The 19,970-nt window shown below is 33.7% G+C and overlaps 2 protein-coding genes across 8 annotated transcripts; one reads left to right on the forward strand and one right to left on the reverse strand.

The window, feature by feature from the left end:
- The first annotated feature begins 1,018 nt into the window (after positions 1-1,018).
- TPL (Transducin family protein / WD-40 repeat family protein) lies at positions 1,019-10,298 on the forward strand. 3 transcript variants are annotated; one of them, XR_016334349.1, is made up of 27 exons: positions 1,019-1,448; positions 1,545-1,665; positions 1,807-1,986; positions 2,108-2,221; positions 2,308-2,466; positions 2,834-3,011; positions 3,099-3,222; positions 3,373-3,482; positions 3,614-3,779; positions 3,897-4,006; positions 4,094-4,163; positions 4,279-4,352; positions 4,447-4,542; positions 4,624-4,719; positions 4,836-4,963; positions 5,088-5,322; positions 5,402-5,560; positions 5,647-5,742; positions 5,917-6,063; positions 7,391-7,501; positions 7,617-7,796; positions 7,928-8,056; positions 8,140-8,235; positions 8,515-8,703; positions 8,783-8,949; positions 9,370-9,641; positions 10,007-10,298. XR_016334349.1 is itself a non-coding variant. In XM_022859039.2 (26 exons), exons 2-26 carry the CDS (start codon positions 1,586-1,588, stop codon positions 9,578-9,580), a joined length of 3,405 nt encoding a protein of 1,134 aa, XP_022714774.1. In that variant the 5' UTR covers positions 1,019-1,127; positions 1,545-1,585; the 3' UTR covers positions 9,581-9,961. The 3 variants fall into 3 exon arrangements, 1 of the variants encoding a protein (XP_022714774.1); XR_016334348.1 differs by having other exon boundaries at positions 1,019-1,127; XM_022859039.2 differs by lacking the exon at positions 10,007-10,298 and having other exon boundaries at positions 1,019-1,127; positions 9,370-9,961.
- A 1,342-nt stretch (positions 10,299-11,640) lies between these two features.
- On the reverse strand, positions 11,641-19,932 carry LOC111274412 (uncharacterized). 5 transcript variants are annotated; one of them, XR_016334350.1, is made up of 17 exons: positions 19,805-19,932; positions 18,121-18,415; positions 17,911-18,039; positions 17,594-17,801; positions 17,119-17,265; positions 16,586-16,660; positions 15,826-15,897; positions 15,057-15,128; positions 14,635-14,706; positions 14,476-14,547; positions 14,148-14,219; positions 13,707-13,778; positions 12,968-13,111; positions 12,556-12,627; positions 12,356-12,445; positions 12,110-12,256; positions 11,641-12,020 (listed from the first exon to the last, which is right to left on the reverse strand). XR_016334350.1 is itself a non-coding variant. In XM_022859044.2 (16 exons), the coding sequence occupies exons 2-16, from the start codon at positions 18,316-18,318 to the stop codon at positions 11,836-11,838; spliced, it is 1,737 nt and encodes a 578-aa protein (XP_022714779.2). In that variant the 5' UTR covers positions 18,319-18,355; positions 19,805-19,932; the 3' UTR covers positions 11,641-11,835. The 5 variants fall into 5 exon arrangements, 4 of the variants coding, with proteins under 4 accessions (XP_022714779.2, XP_022714776.2, XP_022714777.2 ...); XM_022859044.2 differs by lacking the exon at positions 12,356-12,445 and having other exon boundaries at positions 18,121-18,355; XM_022859041.2 differs by lacking the exon at positions 12,356-12,445.
- Positions 19,933-19,970: the final 38 nt, after the last annotated feature.

Here is a 19,970-nt window from a genome sequence, read left to right on the forward strand (position 1 = left end):
ATTTTAAACAATAATGTTATAATAATTTTTACCTAATAAAATTCACTATAGAATTTTTTCATTAATACCATATTTATCATTCTCAAAAAATATAAATAAAAATATTAAATGTGATATATTTAAAAATACAATAATTAATTCAATTGCTTCCATTATTAATTTTAAAAACAAAAAATTGTTTAAATTAACCCATCAGATTTTTTTATTTAAAAAAATATAAAAAATTAAAATCACCAAAATCGATTTAATCAAATTAAACTAATTTAAATAAATAAATAAAAAATCTATTCATACTCAAACTTACTAAAGTCCTCCTTGTTCTAGAGTCAATCACGGGGTAGATTTTTGTTGGTACGTAAAGATAGTATGGTAAAAAAAAAAAAAAAAATTAAGTACTGCTTGCTTTCAAAAGCAAAAGCGACTTCTCGTCCCAATACCTCACGATAAATTCATGATTGAAAATGATAAAAATGAGATTTTCAACTTTCACGTGATACGATAAGTACAGCAATTTTTTGTTTATCCAGTCTTCCCCCGAGATGTCAGGTTCCGTAATATTCAGCAAAATGCAGGGTCAAACTTCCCGGGTCCCCCTTCGTGAAAAGCCTGTTGATCTATGAGAAGAGTAAATAATAAATATCGCTTTCCTGGCTGTTTTCGTCTACTTCTCACCACAATCTTGATCTCTAACCCTGATCGTCGGATCAAAATAGTCAAAAAACACAATTCAAGCGACAGTTTATAAGGAAAGCTAGAATATACCTTGTTACATTTGATTATTTCTTGAAGTGGGGAGCTGTCAAGTAGTGATTCCGCGTCTTGACAAAATGTAGCCGGTTACGTCGGACCCATTGTTCACTCTACTTATTAATAATAAAACAACTTATCACAAGGACTTATCTAATATGATAAGCACTCAGTGATACTTACAACTACTTATCATCTTCTTATCTGTATATATTTCTGCAAGATTTTAGGTTGGGCATTATATAAAGGAGCATAATTTTGCTAGATAGACGTTTTGGTCTTTTTATTCTTTTAGAGAGAGAAAGTAGTCTTTTTTTTCTTTTATCCAAGTTTCTTCTTTTTTTCTCTCTTTGTCTGAAATCGATCTCTTCTAAGAACAAGTTAAGTTTTTAACAAATTTTTTTATTTTTGTTTCTGTTTATAGAATTTGTTATTTTAAAATTTTTATCTTTTCTGGTTTTTTTTTGTTTTTAGTTTTGTTTTTATTTTTTATTTATAGAAAAAATTATCTCTTGTGTTTTTAGATGGTATAAAGTTGTTTTTTTGTTGTCTCTTTATAAAAAAAACCTAGAATTTACTCTTTTTTCTTGATTTTGTTAGAAAAAGAGAGTTGGTTGAAGAGTTGAATGATGTAAAATCTTATACTTATGGGGTTTATTTTGAATTTTATGGTTGAAGATGGTTGAATGATCTAGTTTCATGTAAAATTTGATACTTGTGAGGTTTATTTTGAATTTTACGGGATTTTAAGCTATTTTCAACTGACCCTTTTCTGTATTTTTGGAATACCTTTGCAGATCTAGTGTTTATATTTGGTGATTTTTGTTGGGCGGCTACCATGTCGTCTCTCAGTAGAGAGCTTGTGTTCTTGATCTTACAGTTTTTAGAAGAGGAAAAGTTTAAAGAGACTGTTCACAAGTAAGCTTTTTTTTTTAAAAAAAAATGCCATAATACTTTTATTACTACTTTTTGAATGTTAATGATATTTAGTATTTGTTGATAACTTAAAATGTAATGATTTCAGCTTATTAACGGTTTTTATTATTTGGATATCAATAGGCTTGAGCAGGAATCTGGGTTTTTCTTTAATATGAAATATTTTGAGGATGAGGTGCATAATGGAAATTGGGATGAGGTTGAGAAATACCTGTCTGGTTTCACCAAGGTAGACGATAATAGATATTCCATGAAGATCTTTTTTGAGATAAGAAAGCAGAAGTATCTTGAGGCATTGGATAAGTAAGCTTTTGAATACTTCAATTTTGATTTGTTTTATTAATCATTGAAAGTTTGTTGATGTTTCACAGAAAACTTCCTTGATAGAATTCGTTGACTATTGAAATGTTCAAATTTTATTTAGGCATGATCGGTCCAAGGCTGTGGAGATATTAGTAAAGGATTTGAAAGTTTTTGCTACATTTAATGAGGAACTCTTTAAGGAAATCACTCAGCTTTTGACTTTGGAGAATTTCAGGTATGCGGCTTGTGTTTAATTGTTTACGTCTTGATGTCAATTAAATAACAGTGAATGTACTGAAGAATGCCTTACTTTCATAACAGAGAGAATGAACAGTTGTCAAAATACGGAGATACAAAGTCTGCTAGAGCAATCATGTTAGTTGAACTTAAGAAGCTTATTGAAGCAAATCCTTTATTCCGTGACAAATTGCAGTTCCCTAGCCTTAAAAATTCGAGGTTACGGACCCTCATTAATCAGAGGTAATTTTTCTTCTGTCGTTAGATCTTTATCATCAATGCATTAGCTGCTTTGAAGAAATTTGGGGGTGGGGAGGACTTATATTTTTCAAATGTACATTTTATTTATAGCCTCAACTTTTTCTTTTAAACTCTTTTATTATTTTTATTTTTTGGTGGGGGGGGGGGGGGGGGGCTTCTATTGCGATTTATATTTTATTTATGCAATGAACTCAGCCCATATGGCATTGGCATGGCATATACCTTAGTTTTCTATTGCCTGAACTTTTTTTGCTTCTCTTCTTGAGTTCTTACTGGCAATGATTTTTAATTAACCCAAGTTATACTAGTTGTGGCTTTAAGGGACAACTGATTTCTTCTGCAATTACAGCTTGAATTGGCAGCATCAACTTTGTAAAAATCCCAGGCCAAATCCAGATATAAAAACTCTCTTTGTGGATCATTCATGTGGACAGCCAAATGGTGCACGAGCACCATCACCTGCAAACAATCCACTTCTTGGATCCTTACCGAAAGCTGGAGGTTTTCCTCCCCTAGGAGCTCATGGGGTGGGCATCCAGCTTAGATAGTAGTATAAAAAAAATTCTCTTTCTTGTCAATATCCTTTTCTTAATGTTTTTGATTTACATCTTCAGCCTTTTCAACCTACACCAGCACCAGTTCCAGCACCCCTTGCAGGTTGGATGTCAAATCCGTCAACTGTAACTCATCCTGCAGTTTCTGGTGGAGCTATAAGTCTTGGTGCTTCTTCAATACCAGGTAGTTGTTTCTTCCTCCTCTTCTTTTTTTTTAATTTTTTTTCTTCTGTCATCACTTCCTCTGTAGGTTTCTTTTTTATAGTAATGCTGATATCATTCCTTCTTCATTTTTTTTTAATAACTTTGGGCATGTTTCATTGTTGATTTGTAGCTGCATTGAAGCATCCAAGGACTCCTCCAACTAATCCATCTGTAGATTATCCATCTGGGGACTCTGATCATGTTTCCAAAAGGACAAGGCCCATGGGGATTTCTGATGAGGTACTCTGGTTTTACTTTAATTAATTAATGTAATTGATATGTAATCTGGTTGCTGGCTTGGGTGTCTGGTGGTTATGGTTTTGTTTCTTTCTGTCTAGGTTATTTTACTGATCTTTGCTCACTTGGTGCAGGTAAATCTTCCTGTCAATGTGCTACCTGTAACATTTCCCGGCCATGGTCACAGTCAGACTTTCAATGCACTTGATGATCTACCAAAGGCTGTTGCAAGAACTCTGAATCAGGGTTCATCTCCAGTGAGCATGGATTTCCATCCTGTTCAACAGACTCTACTTCTAGGTCTGCTATCCTTGTGGCTTTTATTATTTATACTTGCATTTCATTTTCATTTTTTGGTTGGCTGGTGGTTCTATCTTTGGTAATGGTTTTCTGAGTATTCTGAATACAATGAACCAGTTGGTACCAATGTTGGGGACATAGCGTTGTGGGAAGTTGGCTCTCGGGAACGGCTGGTTTCAAAGAACTTTAAAGTTTGGGATCTTAGTGCTTGTTCAATGCCTCTTCAGGTTCTCACCGTCCAGTGTTTTTTAGTGTTTCTACTAACTCCATGTTTATTTAGACATACTAAAAATGATTTATCTGCTTGAATTCAGGCTGCTCTAGTCAAAGATCCTGCTGTCTCTGTAACCCGTGTAATTTGGAGCCCTGATGGTTCTTTATTTGGTGAGATTGAATCCATTAGAGTTAGTCAATGTTTAATCTGCTCGAACCTGTGTGTATATTTATAGTTAGTTAAGTGGTAACATTGATTGACATTTCATACCTGTTCGGAAAACAGGAGTTGCTTACTCAAGGCACATTGTGCAAATATATTCTTATCATGGTGGTGATGATGTTCGGCACCATCTGGAGGTATATGTTAGAACTAGTTATCTTGGATTTTTTGTAGTCCTCTTGTGGAGTTTTTGTTGCCTGACTGAAATTCATATTGAAAATTCTGGTCTAGATTGAGGCTCATGTTGGTGGACTAAATGATCTTGCATTTTCTCATCCAAATAAGCAACTTTGCGTCATAACTTGTGGTGATGACAAGACAATTAAGGTTTGTTTATCATTTTACATTGTTGGTTACTTTTCTAAGAGAAAAATTGCTTGCATTGCTAATTTCATGTTGTAATTTTAGGTATGGGATGCTAACAATGGGGCAAAGCTGTATACCTTTGAAGGTCATGAGGCTCCTGTTTATTCTGTCTGCCCTCACTATAAAGAAAACATTCAGGTAAGGATATTACTTTATTGCTTTAGATGTCTATACTCTTCATATTTGTACTATAGGCATGTGCCTATGTCCATTCTTCTTCCTGATGTGCCTGCTTTTGACTTTTTCTGCCTCAGTTTATCTTTTCAACAGCCATAGATGGAAAGATAAAAGCATGGTTGTATGATAATATGGGATCACGGGTTGACTATGAAGCTCCTGGTCGTTGGTGCACAACCATGGCTTACAGTTCTGATGGTACAAGGTTAGTTTGCTTGCACCATAACTCATACGGTTATCTTCTGTTGATTGTCGAGAATTATCAGGATATATGTAGTTCTGTTTCATTTTCTACTGACCTTTTTTGATTTGTTGGCTGGATATTTTAGGCTCTTTTCCTGTGGCACCAGTAAAGAGGGGGAGTCATTTCTCGTGGAATGGAATGAAAGTGAAGGGGCTGTGAAGAGGACATATCAAGGATTCCGCAAACGTCCTTTAGGTGTTGTGCAATTTGACACAACCAAGAATAGGTATTTGGCTGCTGGTGATGATTTCTCTATCAAATTCTGGGATATGGACAATGTTCAACCCTTGACCAGTTTTGATGCTGATGGAGGCCTTCCAGTAAGTTCATTATGTTCAATTAAGTTTTATACCATTCTGAGGATAGTAGCTACTTATATTTGTCTTTCTTAATTCCTAGGCAAGCCCGCACATCCGCTTTAACAAGGATGGCTCTCTCTTGGCTGTTTCGACCAATGATAATGGGATTAAGATTTTGGCAAATTCAGATGGTATGCGATTGTTGCGCACTTTGGAGAATCTTTCTTATGATGCCTCAAGAACACCTGAAGCCCCAAAGGTAGTGTTATTACCTCATTGAATTTCATTAATGGATTAAAATTTGATATACTGGGTCATGCTAATTAAATATTTTCTTTAATTCAGCCTTCAATAAATCCAATCTCAGCAGCAGCTGCCGCCGCTGCTACCAGTGTTGGACTTGCAGACAGAAGTGCCTCTGTGGTTGCTATTACTGGAATGGTCTGTTAGACAGAATTTTTTTTTTTTTTTTTCGTTTTTTATCATCATCCAAATTTTTATGCCACCAGCACGTCAACACCATTTTTGTATTAGGGTTATGCCATCATTGTTTCTCCTTTGAGTATTGGAGCTTGAATGCACGACTTTGTGGTTTGTGTGTTTTGTCTTTTTCAGAATGGGGATGCACGAAGTTTGGGGGATGTCAAACCCAGAATAACAGAAGAATCCAGTGATAAATCAAAGATTTGGAAGCTCACTGAAATCAGTGAACCATCTCAGTGTCGATCCTTGAGGCTTCCTGAAAACTTGAGGGTAACCAAGGTATAGATATTTTCACTTAACTTCATGCTTCACAGATTTCTAACATGCTAGTAGGCTGACTACATGATTATATTTGTCGTCCTGCCAACTAATTGTTTTGGTTTTTCTTATTTTTTGGCTGTTTCAATGACGCTTGGTTCTTTGGCCAATTTGGTATTTCATGATTCTGCTTTATCCTCTTTTCTCTTTAATGCATCCAGTTGTCCGCAGGATTCCATTTGAATTATAAACTAACTCAAGCAGTACCTTTTAATTTAGAGGTGCAATATCAATTAGTTCTCAATTATGGATTTCAGTTAATCACACCATCCTCAGAAAAATGCCTATAATATTTATAATCTGACAAATTTGTCCATAATATCTACTAGTTAATTACCTTTTATATATATATAGTCTTCTCACTTTTATCTTTTGTTGGATTTAAGAATTTGGCTATTTTAAGATTTCATTGCTTTGCTGAGTTTCATGTTCTGAACTGTTTTTCCACCAAAGGAAACTGTATAGAATTGTGAGTTAGTGTTATGTTAGTCTCTAAGGAAAAGAGTAGAGAATGAAATGGAATGCACTTTTGAGACAGGAGCAAAAGTATCATCTTTTGCACATGAAAAATGTGTAATTACATTGAGCTTGACAGAATGTATAATTGCGGTTCCTACTATTTTAATTCATGTACTACGAAGAAGTGAATGAACGCAGATGCGACTTATAAGTAATTATTGGGAGAGTTGAATGGTATAATTTAGGTCACCTAACTGCTACACGAAATTATGTAGTCTTAAAAGATTTAAAAGTAGATCGAGACCACAATTGTTTGAAAATGATTTTTCTGTAATGATAAAGATGGTGATGTAAAGTTCTATTGTAGACCTTGTTTTGGAGGTAACATCACAATGAGAATTACTGCAGAAGATTGTCTAATTTACTTAAAAATGAAGCACTTTGCTGGAGTAAATTTAAGGGAACTAACACATTTGGTTCAGAAACAAGAGGCATCTTTCTGCTTCCTTTACAAGATTGTGTAATTTTGAAGAAAAGAAAGACAAATTATTGAATAAATGCCTTTGATACTGCATATGATGCAGTGTCCAGAACTCATATGTGGTTCACCTGTTTCTATTTTCTATAGTTATCCCTATCAAAATTCCCCTTTGCAGAACTAGCCTTGTATTTTTTTTTTTTATAGTGTTTTGGGACATGAATTTATTTGCCTATTTGGTACCATTCACTTTGATAAAGAGGAAGTCAATTCCTGAAATTCAAAACTCCATCTTTATGCATCTCCTTTATTTGGTCCCTATGTTATCAGCTTTCTCTGTGATTATTGCAGATATCAAGGTTAATCTTCACAAATTCAGGTAGTGCTATTTTGGCATTAGCATCAAATGCTATTCACTTGCTTTGGAAGTGGCAACGAAGTGATCGTAATCCAAATGGCAAGGTACAAGGTTATCATAATGGTTTCCACTCATCATTTGTGAACTTTTTTTTCTTAATAAAGAGAATACTTTGAAATGACTCATACTGTAATTTTATATTGTTGCTTCATTTTGTAGGCAACTGCCAGTGTACCACCTCAGTTGTGGCAACCATCAAGTGGCATTCTTATGACAAATGATGTTATTGATACAAATCCTGAAGAAGCTGTACCTTGTTTTGCATTATCCAAGAATGATTCTTACGTAATGTCAGCATCTGGAGGAAAGATTTCCTTGTTTAATATGATGACATTTAAGGTAACCCATGAATGATGGTTCTTTTTCTATTCCCATTTAGAATTGTAACAAGAAAAATCTTCCTTGCACCCTGTCTCCCTCTGTTTGCCAATGATTTGAATAACTTATGACATTTTTATGGACGCATGCAGACAATGGCAACTTTCATGCCACCACCACCAGCAGCGACTTTTCTTGCATTCCACCCACAAGATAATAATATTATTGCTATAGGCATGGATGATTCAACAATTCAGATATATAATGTCCGTGTGGATGAGGTATGATGCATCTTTGGAGAATTATTTATGTCACTCTCGATTGAAGTAGCACTCTTTATTTATTCACCATTTTCATCATCCAGGTGAAGAGTAAACTTAAAGGCCACTCTAAAAGAATAACTGGCCTTGCCTTCTCTCATGTACTGAATGTGCTTGTCTCATCAGGAGCAGATTCTCAGGTATTTCTTTTTCTATTTTACTTGCATGCTACGATGACTAAGCTTCTTCTGAGATTTAATCTGCTTCATAATAACTTGGTCATTGTCTAACACTGCAAATAGTTTGCAAAATTTCTGACTTTTTATATGACAATGTCTTGTCTGCTTTATCCTATATGAAGAATTTATTGCTACTTCTGGATTTCTTAGCTAATTAATCAATCTCGGAAGTTGAAGTATTATCATCAATGAAAAAAATTTGCTTTTGGTTCATTGATCACATTGCCATTCTTTCTCCAGCTTTGTGTATGGAACACTGATGGATGGGAAAAGCAGAAGGCTAGATTCTTGCAGGTTCCATCTGGGAGGCCACCAACAGCACAATCAGACACAAGAGTACAATTCCATCAAGACCAGTTACATTTTCTTGTTGTACATGAGACTCAGCTTGCCATATATGAAACAACAAAGCTAGAATGTGTGAAGCAGGTACCTCTTTATTGCTGTTTGATTTGTTGTTGAAGAACATTATCATGTGATGTTCTAATATTATTTTTCTCTTGTTTAGTGGGTCCCACGTGAATCCTCTGCTCCAATAACTCATGCAACGTTCTCATGTGATAGCCAACTGGTATATGCCAGCTTTTTAGATGCAACTGTTTGTGTGTTTACTGCTGCAAACCTCAGACTACGTTGTCGAATAAATCCTTCTGCTTATCTTCCAGCTAGTGTCAGGTATTTTCCCTATCTCCTTGACTCAGTTATTTGGGTTTCATCTGGCTAGACGGTGTCTTATAAGGTTCAAGCACAAATTTTGGGTACAATTGATAAGGACCTGCACACTTTGAAGCACTTGATTGGGAACATTGTAGTTTTAAATTACAAAAAACTTATACTGTTGGAAGACGAGTATGCATACATGTTCCAATTGCAAGCTCCGCTATAATAGATTATCTTTGTCTTTTGTTCTCTCTCTCTCTCTTGCTCTCTCTGGTATTAGTGATATGGTGAATGGCAGATAATCGATGATTTCTGATTGTAATTCATGTGCAACTTTTATTTGCATCTCAGTTTTACTAGTTCTCATTTGAATTTACACTCCCCATCTGTGGTAACCATTCCTATTCAAAGATAGTCTTTTCCTCTATGTTGCAGTTCCAATGTTCACCCACTTGTAATTGCTGCACATCCATCTGAGCCAAATGAATTTGCATTGGGACTCTCAGATGGTGGGGTTCATGTCTTTGAGCCCCTTGAATCTGAAAACAAATGGGGTGTGCCTCCACCAGTTGAAAATGGGTCAGCTAGCAGTATGGTAGCAACAACTTCAGTTGGAGCTCCAGGATCAGAACAAGCCCAGAGATGAAATGGTTGACAGAGCACAAGTTCTTTTATATGCTTGGCTTGCATGCCCATCCTTAATTTAGGTATGCTTTCCCAGTGTCTAATTTGTTAAGAACATTATTGATGAAAGAGAGACATTTGATGGTGCTAGTTAGAGCAGCCGGATAAACCCATTTGGTTTTCCAGTTGAGCAACCGAAAGGCAGCAGTGCCTAATTGATAATGTCAGTTACAAATCTCATTGAATTTTATTGTGTTTTCATTCTGTCAAACAATTATGAGCTGCGAATTTTAGTTAGTTAAACCACCCAACTCCTAGAAGCCTCTTTGTTACATTATCTAGAATATATCAGCCTATCCTTGGACCTTGATATAAAATTGATTTGCCACTTGTTTTCGTTGCTGATTTCTCCTTATTTACCCATTTTTTTTCCTTTTAAAATTTGCAGCTTGACAATCAAGATATGTGATCTGAGAACAATATGCAAAGATGTAGGTTTAACATATCTTATGAGATACAATATAAGGTAAATGGCATAGTAGTATTTGATAGTTGAAGTGTTTTCTTATGCCCTTTTTGGAGGGAAAAATTCTTAAAAAGGAATGATTTTCTGTGCTATTGTAGTTGTTCATCTTCTTATATTACCCCTTTTTTTGTACTTTTTTCATAAATCACAATGTTCTTTTATGTATCACATTTGACATTTTTCAGAAACTATTGTTCTGATCTGTTTGTTGTCATCTGTGTTTAGCTGATGGACGTAATTCAAAATTTATTTTCTTTCATTTTTTCACTCTCCTATCGATTCGATCGATATTCAACTCTACTAAGGACAACTTTAATGTTACTAAGGCTATTTAAAGATTAGAGGAAGAATGAGACAGATTTGGTATCTCATAAACATGACTTGTCTGATTTTAAGAATCACCGGACTTTGAAGTTGGAGTTTCAGGTCATAACAGTTTTAAATGTTTCCTTGAGATATCATCGGTATTAAATTGGTTTATAGGAGAAAAACCTTAAATTCGGTTGGTTTCTTGGATTTTCAGATGTAATGATATGTTATCAGAGGGTTGGGTGTTTTTAAATAATAAAAATTCCCATGTAGTTTATTCAAATTTTGAATGCTTGATCCTGTATCCACCACATGAAAAAGGCAGTCTCAAAAATTTGGAGTTTCAAGTTTCAACTTTTAACCCTTGAGATGTCTTCTTGAAATCATACCAAAAGGGCTCATAAGAGGAGCTTTTCAAGATTAAAATAAAACGTCATTTTTTTCATTTCTTGCTTAATAAATGGACCTCTTCTTACTTTTTAAGTATAATATTTAGAGCTACTAACTTAAAAAGTGAAACTTTGAATGGTTCAAAAACATTTCTTCTTCTTTTATTGCTATTAGTTTATCTTCTACGTGCGTTACTCTTATTAGCGGATGATATATAATATCAATATTATATTAATAAAAATCTTACTTTTCAATATAATAACTATAATAATAAATAATTTTTTAATGCTTTTGCATGATGAGAATTATTACGTCAAATAATTAAACTAATTTTGTTTGTTTAACTTCAATAAATGAATTTTGATGTTTAACGAGTAAAAGTAGCTTTAACAAAGTTTCTTAGTTTTTTTTGTCCTTTTGGTATATGTTGTAATTCTGTATATTAATTTCTTTTAGCTTTGAATTTCAATTATACATCACAATATTTTAAAAAATAAGACGATATTTTTGTCAATGACAAATGTATCTTTGTACCAACTATTATGATTAGTTTGACTTAGGCTTAAGTTTTCAGTATGTCTAAAATAAAAAATTATAAAAAATAATATTGCTTGTTAAATTTTAATAAATAAATAATGAGATCCATTAATAACTGAAACATCCGTCAAAATTAATTTAACTAGAAAGATTAAAAAAAATTTGTGACATTCTTTTATCAACAGATAAAATTACTGGTTACATAATAAAGTCTCCTATCCATTTAAGTCAAACCATCAATTAATTATTAAAAAATTAAAAATGCTTTTAAGTCCTAAATTTCTACCAATTAATTAGGCAAAATTAAATTTAGAAGCACATGAAAGAGAAAGATCTTTGATTTAGGCTTTCCATAAGAAGCTTTAGTTCACCAGCTGGGTTTGAAAATTCAATCAGCTTCCAATCACACAAATGTACAAATACGTAGAACATCTGCTTAACCTTATAATAAATACAGATAGCAAGCAGCCCTCCCCTCTAATAAAAGCTATTTACAGAATATAACATTATTGGAATTACTCGGGGCGGAAGCTTACCAGATTAGGGAGGTCAGCTGACTGAAGCTTCTTGATATCATTGGCTGTGACCTTGCAGGACCCCAAGGTCAGACATTTCAAGTTCTTCAGTGGCTTTAAATGTCGCAATCCTGCACTTGTTATACGAGAATTCGAAACGTTCAAAGACACCAATCCTGTCAACCCTGCATTTAAATGTAGCAATCCTTACCAACCTCCCTTCAACAATCAACATAGGAAAATATAATAAGTGGAGGGTCAGAGCGAGGAATACCACCGATCATCTCCAATGTTTTATCTGTTAGGTTACAGTTCTGAGACAGATTTAGCAGCGCCAAGGATGAAAGATCTTTAATATTCTTCACGCCAGCATCGGTCAATCCTCCACCACATATTTCCAGTGACCGCAAGTTCTTGAAATCTATTTAAATAAACAAACAAACAATTCATTTTTAAAAAAGCAAACATATCAAGTAGTTCAAAAGCATTGAAACTATGTTAAATGGACTCTTCTATTTACCTTATCGCATGGGTATTACGATTGGAGCCTCAAAATTAATGTAAAAAATTAGCCAAAAACATAATGGTAACCATGTAGGATGCATACACCCTATTCCAAGTTCATGTACCATACGTCCAAAATTATCAATATGGTGTAGTAAGTATAAAAATTCTTCTTCTTAAAAGGAAATTCAAAATGCTAAGTGTAATATATCATACTTCGCAAGTAAATTGTCCCAGAATCAGTGATGCGAGCTCCAAAAAGATCAAGATGAGTCAGTCCAGTCAAACCTGTCTCAAGAAGAGAAGAAAATACGAGCAGTTAAATAAATTTACAAAGCTGATTATACTTATTATTATGCACATGGTTTAAGGTACAGCATCCTGAAGTGTTTGCTAAAGCTCAAAGAAGAGAGTTATATTCTTTGCTACTTGTTGAGAACCTTTAATTCGATAGAAACATATATTTCTTGTTGACAGGTTTTCAGACAATTAATTTGTTGACCAGAAACATGAGCACATTACTTCAAATCAATCATACTAGACAAATAAAACACCTATTCAAAGAATTTAATGAAGCATGAAAAGTTTTAGACAAATTTGCCTCGACAGTCCTTTTGTACAGTCTTACTTGTAAGAGCTGCAAGTCCAGCATCTGTGATTTGACGGACATCCAGATTAAGTGATTTAAGAGATGACAGTCCAGACAGTTTTCTCAAACCACCATCAGTAACAACAGTAAATGACAGGTTTATGCTCTCCAGATTACACAAACCTACAAAAAGTAGACCAATAAAAAATCAGATGATCATGTATAAGATTCATTAGATTGTGAAAGGAGGTATCATTCTCAATATGCATATTAAATGATTAAGTTCCTTAGACTACTAAATGAACAAGGTGACAGGTTTCTCTTTCGAGCATTAAAAACATACATATTCATGCCCAGTGTTCTTCTAAGGCAAAGAATTAGAAGTATTTTATGGTAAATATTTTTTAAAGTAGCATCACGCATGAGACTCCACAGCCCATAATAGCCCTAAGATACTTGCGCCACCAGATTTTAATATAATTCATCACTGCCAAGAACCTTTAGGATCTCACTGAACTGACTCGGTTAAGGTTCTTAATTTCTGAAAGTTCCCTACACTAGATAAACAGACCTATATCAGAAGGAAAATTATCTGAGCGTTGACAAGGCTTCCAAAGAAGGATACCAAATGGGAGCAACGGCAACAAAGAATCAACTCAACAGATGGAAACACGAGAGTTATAAGACAATTTTAAATACAAAACTGGAAACAGACTGTAACAAAAATAAACTGCAAACTATAGATGATATCATACTAAGAGAAAGGTGGATATCTAACCAGAAAGATGGCGAAGTCCATTGCTTCCAACTTCAGTATCAGACAACTCTAAACATTTCAAATGTCGAAGACCTAAACAAACAAAAGCAATTAGTAGAGACCACATATATCCAATGCAAAGTTAAACTTATGTACAAGGCAATCTGATGAAAAGAAATCCTATAAAGACTAAAATATTGCAATAAACTCATTCTAGCCTCAATATTCCTTAAGAAAACTTATAAACTAATTCCACCAGCTAGTGAAAATAATTTCAAATATCTTGTGATGGCAATTCCAACAACTTATGCTTTATCTCTTGCATTCATTCTTTTAAGTATTCATATATATATATACACGCATGTTTCTGTGATCTTCCATTGGCTGAAAACAGAAGTTGCCATAAATCATAAGAACCAAAAAGAAATTATAATCAAAGATTATAGTAATTTCAGCAATAACCTGTCACGTGCACCAACCCATCATCACCAATTCTACATGAATCCAAGTTCAAGCTCTCCAAATTTGTCAAACCTGGATAAGTAAAAAAATCAAATTATGGACTGTAACTGCCACGACTAAAAATTGAAAGAAATTTCCTAAAGAAAACCATATCACAAGATGCTTTAATATGTTTCACAAAGAATAATCTCATTATTTAGATAAATGATTTCAGTTCCAATGATATCCCCTTCATTATTAGATCTCCAAAAAATAGAGGCCACATACATGAAGCAAAGATATACAATTAATTATTCTATCAAACAACAAAAGAGAAGGGAGAGAGCACCTTTCAGGTATATCAAACATGCATCACTGATGTCATTGAAACCCAAGTTTAATACCTTTAGATTACCAAGCTCTGTCAAAACAAATATACAATAAGTTGAAGGCCATCTAAGAACTTTTTAACTCTATAAACATGGAATGGGGAAAACATGAAACTTACTCGAAAACTTCTCACATCCATCATCAGATAAACTGCATCTGCTAAGATTCAAATATAACAGGGATGCAAGCGCTGTGAAAAAAGGCCAAGTCAATATCATGTTTAATGTAAAAGAAACCAAAAGAATATGTAATTAAAGTTTATATGATCAATTAATTATTTTGAATATTTCCTCAGAATGACATGACAAAAGTTGAAATTGAAAGAGAAATTATTAAATTAAACATTATTTGGAGATTACCATACAGATTTTTAGAACCAAAATGCATGAGTTACTGTCATGAGCAAATGGGAAAGGGAAGGGCATTGGTGATTTAAATGAAACACCAACTTTTAACAGCAAACACAAAATTGCAATTTGCAGTTCCTGATGGAATCGTCTAAAGAAGAAAATTAGCAGCATGGGTGCCAAGAATATATACCTGAAAGAGAATCCAAGCATGAAGCTGTAACTGGGCAGCCTTCCAAGTTCAAAATAGAAAGGCTTTGCAGACCTGAAACAGATTTGAAATTATAAACAATTTCAGGGAAATAGAAATTCAATAATCAGTAACAGCCAATTCCAGAATTTCTATAATCTGCTAATAAGTAGAAGAATGCTCAAGCATTACCTATCAAGTTCAACGGGCCATAATACACACAAGAAACCACAATGAAATCATGGTTAAGAAAGTTAAAAGTACATAAAATTTCCACAAATCCAGTTGTCATAGGACAAAATTTCAATATACCACAGCTAACATGAAACTCTAAAAGATTAAAAGAAAATAAATAAACAATTATCAACAAGAAAAGGAGAAATGGGAGGGAAATTAAAAAGAAAAAGAAAAAGAAAAGACATTAATTCTGGTTCATAAAACCTATATAGTTCAAAGGTTTAAAATTTTGACTTTCTTTGATCAGTAGAGTGGAATACCACACACCATAAATGCATATGGCAAACAAAACCTTCTTGTAATATCAACCCTCTCCAGTTCAGATTAAACCCATTGGGGGGTGCGTTTGTTGGGAGGATGCATATTTGTTGTTGAAAGGTTCGACAACTTCAGCATGACATTCCAAACCATGCGGTAGACTCATAAAAATCCCCCACAATCACGATAGCCCAACATAAACTATCTATCTTAGATGACTAATATTTCTAATACCAAAATATAAAGCATGACAGCAACTGAAATGGCAATGAAGTACCTTTTAAATAAGTGATACCAAAATCTGTGACCTTGCTGCAGGAAATCTGTAAGCTTTTCAAATTTGTAAGCCCTAAACATGATAAGAGAAGTTAGCCCTGATACATAATTGAGTATGTAATTCCTATTACAAAGCAAATTGAAGCATTGGAAAAAATAGAAGAAAACCAAAAGCAAAATTTTAGTCAATTTGAAGTCTCCTTATCCTGCATGTGGTTCATTATAGTTATCAAGTGACCACAAAAACAAAACATAAGGATTAAGGATACTCAAAATGCAAGAAAAAGCTTTCAACAGGTGTAGATATCTTTGACTGCCTATTGAAAATCAAAATACAATGATCTATCAAACAGAGATGTTTGAACAGTTTAATCCGAAGACAAAGGTAGCACAGTTGAGTCGTTGGGAAACATATACAGCCAACTAGAGGTCATGATAACAGATGATTTTTATCTTAAAGAGATGGCATTGAAGAGGTATACATGGGTTGGAACAATGTGTAGGTTATATATATATATATATATATATATATATATATATATATATATACACACACATATACATATATGTAAGGCCAACTGTAGGTCAAGAGTACACAAATTTCTTCTGAAGGTTAAACAAGATTTTATTGATGTGAAAAAACATTGATATTACACAACTATTTATGGGAGAGGAGCAAAAGGAAAAAAAGTTAAGTGAAGAATAGAAATGTTTAGGAAAAATCTACCAAATGGCAGCGGCAACAGCAACATAAGAATCACCTGAGAGAGGCTTCATATCAGCATCTGTTATGCAATTACACCATTTAATATTAAGAGACTCTAACTTTGTCAAACCTGTAAATTGATAAACAGAGCTCATCAGCCAAATATTAAATAATGCTGACACAACAATCCATAATTAACATGCAAAAATAGTACCCCCACAGAAATGCATCTGACCGTATACTAACTAGTTAAGGGAAGGGCCAAACTCATCATGGACTCATCTTTTTATATGTTCTCTGTCATTCACATATTCACTACTATAGAGTAACACTGTGAGAAACTAACAACTGATCAAAACTCAAATATACTCTGCCACCACCACTGCACACAGAGAAAGAGGCGGAGGGGAGGAAGACATTCAGACCGCCCACAATGCTACCCTTCCAAAATATGTTCCTCAGAGGAGCTTTCCACCTCAGGAACAGTGTGAGAAAGGAATGCAAATTCATGTTAAGAAAACCAAAAAGTAAAGACAAGGACAATCATACAAGTCATAAAGATAAACAAACTTCAAAGGAGAAAATTACCTTTAATATGAACAAGCCCCGCATGAATCCCAGGACATTTTTCCAGGTCCAACTTCAACAAGTTTACTAGGCCAGAAAAGGCAGTCATTCCCTGTGCAGTAATTGCACTGTTTCTTCGAAAGCTCAGACTGGTCAAGTTTGAAAGACCTGAAAGATTTTATGTTACATGCAGCCACAAAGAAAATTACCAAGATATGTAAAATGGCTGTTAATTAACCGAGACAGTTGAGAGGAAGAAAAGAAAAAGAAACCAAAATGAGAAGGGAATAGTAGAAGAAGAGAAATCATGGAGGAAGGCAGAATGTAAACAGAACTGCAGTTGAGAATAATAAAATTCAATTTGGTAAAACCTTAGGCCAGACTTGCCTGGTTATGTCACATCAGGTTGCAATCACAATATTTTCTATTTAATTTTTGCCTATTATGGAAATTTAGCATTTGACTACATCAGAATAGTAGAGCATTAAAAGGTTACCGCCGATGTGTTGTAGTCCGCGGTCAGAAATCTGGTCACAGTAATTTAAATTTAAAGCTTGAAGGTTTGCACAATCTTTGAGATATATCAACCCAGGATCATTGATATCAGAACCAGAGAGGTCAACCGAAAGCAAGGATGATCCTTGTGAAGAAATGACATCCATCCAATTGTCATTAACCCCGGGGTAGTCTCCCAGGTAAAGGTCCTATTGCAAAGAAGATAAGACCTCACAGTTCAACTAGGCTGATCAACAATTAAGTAAATCATTGATAAAGATTTTGAAATCCAACTTGCCCAAAGTTTTCACTAGTTACCTGAAGAGCACAATCTCGAAAAGCTTCAAGAGAAACATTAGTCAGACGTTGGGAATTCACTAGTTCATTAAAGATCAGCTGACTTAGATCTCTTGGGAGCTTAGAAAATGAACCATAATTATCTATATCCTGCTCATGAACCAAGAATAAAAGATCAGTTCAGACACAGGAAGTAAGGATTTGACAAAGCAGGATATAAGCAAGCTATACCTCCCGTATTTTGTAAATGCATAATTTCATAAGTGATGGGCATTTTCCTTTTTCCCTTTGAATTTCTACAATAGGTCTAGTAGAAGTTGTTGCCAACCACTTCGAACTCCCACTTTTGCAATATCTTCCAGAAACCCCTCTGTGTAAGCCATCTTCATTGTCCAATTGGTCTCTTTTCCTAGAACAAGCTCCCCCCATTGAGGAAATACCTTGTGATCAATATATCTCATAAAAACTGCAGCATAACACTAACCCATTCAATTACCAAAAATGGAAACACTCACTTTACTTTACCCTGTAAATATGAAAGAGGGCAGAAGAATAAGTTATCAGCTTACATGATCATCAATAAAAAATGCCTCACACATAAGCATTCCCAACAACGTTTCAGCTATAAGAACACAGCATTTATGAGACAACAAATCTATTCTTTTAACGAAAGGAAAACCAAGTTAAATACCAAAAAATGCAGTTCATAAATCATAAGGAAGATGTCAGCAGCCAAATTAAGTTCATTATAATTGAATTTCGAAAATAACTGCTTCCACGTTTTATAACAGATCAACCATGCGTTAAATACTGCAACTTGTTACATGCCATCTACAAGGATATTAACATAAATGCCATCTCCTTTACATTCATAGTTTGGGTTTTCATTTAAAAAATTTTTTCGTTAGAATCCATGAAAATGGTCACAGATAATAAGACTTCATTTAAAAAATTTGAGGCAATTAATACACCAAAATGTCATCAAATGCAAAACATTATCATAAGCTTTGTGATATCTACAAGATCTCATGTACCATAATTAAGGAACAGAGAGGTTATTATCCTACAATCATGTAAGAATCGTTCACCTTTAATCCACTGAATTCTAAGAAACTTACAGACACAATCAACTCAATACAATTAATGCAAAACAAAATTAGTATATATAACCAAAAGTTGGCTGCTTTTTTTTTTTTTTTAAAGATTAAAAGAAAAGGCAAAAACCAGAAATTTCCAGATATAATAATAATAAAAGTAGGCTTCTTAAAATAACATAAAGCCCTTGCTTATCAAAAGAAAGCTAATAGTTTTAATTACATGATTATTATAACTTTTAGATAATACTACAATAGGTTTGATGTTAATTCCAAATAATTTTCAAAAATTAAAATATTTTCGACTTCGTTATTTCTCAAAATTTCTACCAAACAACTAAATTCAAAGCTGTTATTTCAGGTAAAAAGAAATCAAAACACAATAAAATAAAACAAAATATCATATACTACTGAAAAAGCGAAATATTATTAAACAAACAAACAAACAAACAAATAAATAAATAGACTTTAAATAGTAATAAACAAAGAATATAGAGCGAAGAACAATAAACGTCAACTACATACTCCGATTTTCAGAAAAAGTTTTCCAGCAAAAACTTTCCTGAAAAAAAAATAAAGTTCCGTTTTCTTTTAAAAATAACTAAAGAGATGGTTCTTATTACCATAATCTAACAAAAATATCCAAAGAAAATTATATAAAGCTCCAAAAATCACAGTTACGGATCGATTTTAACGACAAAAGCCTACAAATTAGCACAGTTTCCACCGATGACATTCATTTTCCGTCAAAAACAAAAACAAACAGAAACGAATTGCCAAAAAAAATTTTTAAAAACAAGAAAAATAATCTCCATCAGTACCTTATCATGATCAAAGGCTTGGATTGATTTTCTACAGAGAAAAAAAATACCAAACCAAAAAGTTATAATCAGTGACTAGAAAAACTGAGAGAGATAGAGTGAGAGGAAAACAGCTTAAAGAGAAGCGTGTAAAAGAAAAAAAGCAGATAGTAATTAGAAAGGAGAA

The sequence above is a fragment of the Durio zibethinus genome, chromosome 26 (genome assembly GCF_047325235.1).
Source record: "Durio zibethinus cultivar Kanyao isolate XHJ-2024 chromosome 26, ASM4732523v1, whole genome shotgun sequence".
In the NCBI taxonomy this organism is placed as follows: Eukaryota; Viridiplantae; Streptophyta; class Magnoliopsida; order Malvales; family Malvaceae; genus Durio; species Durio zibethinus.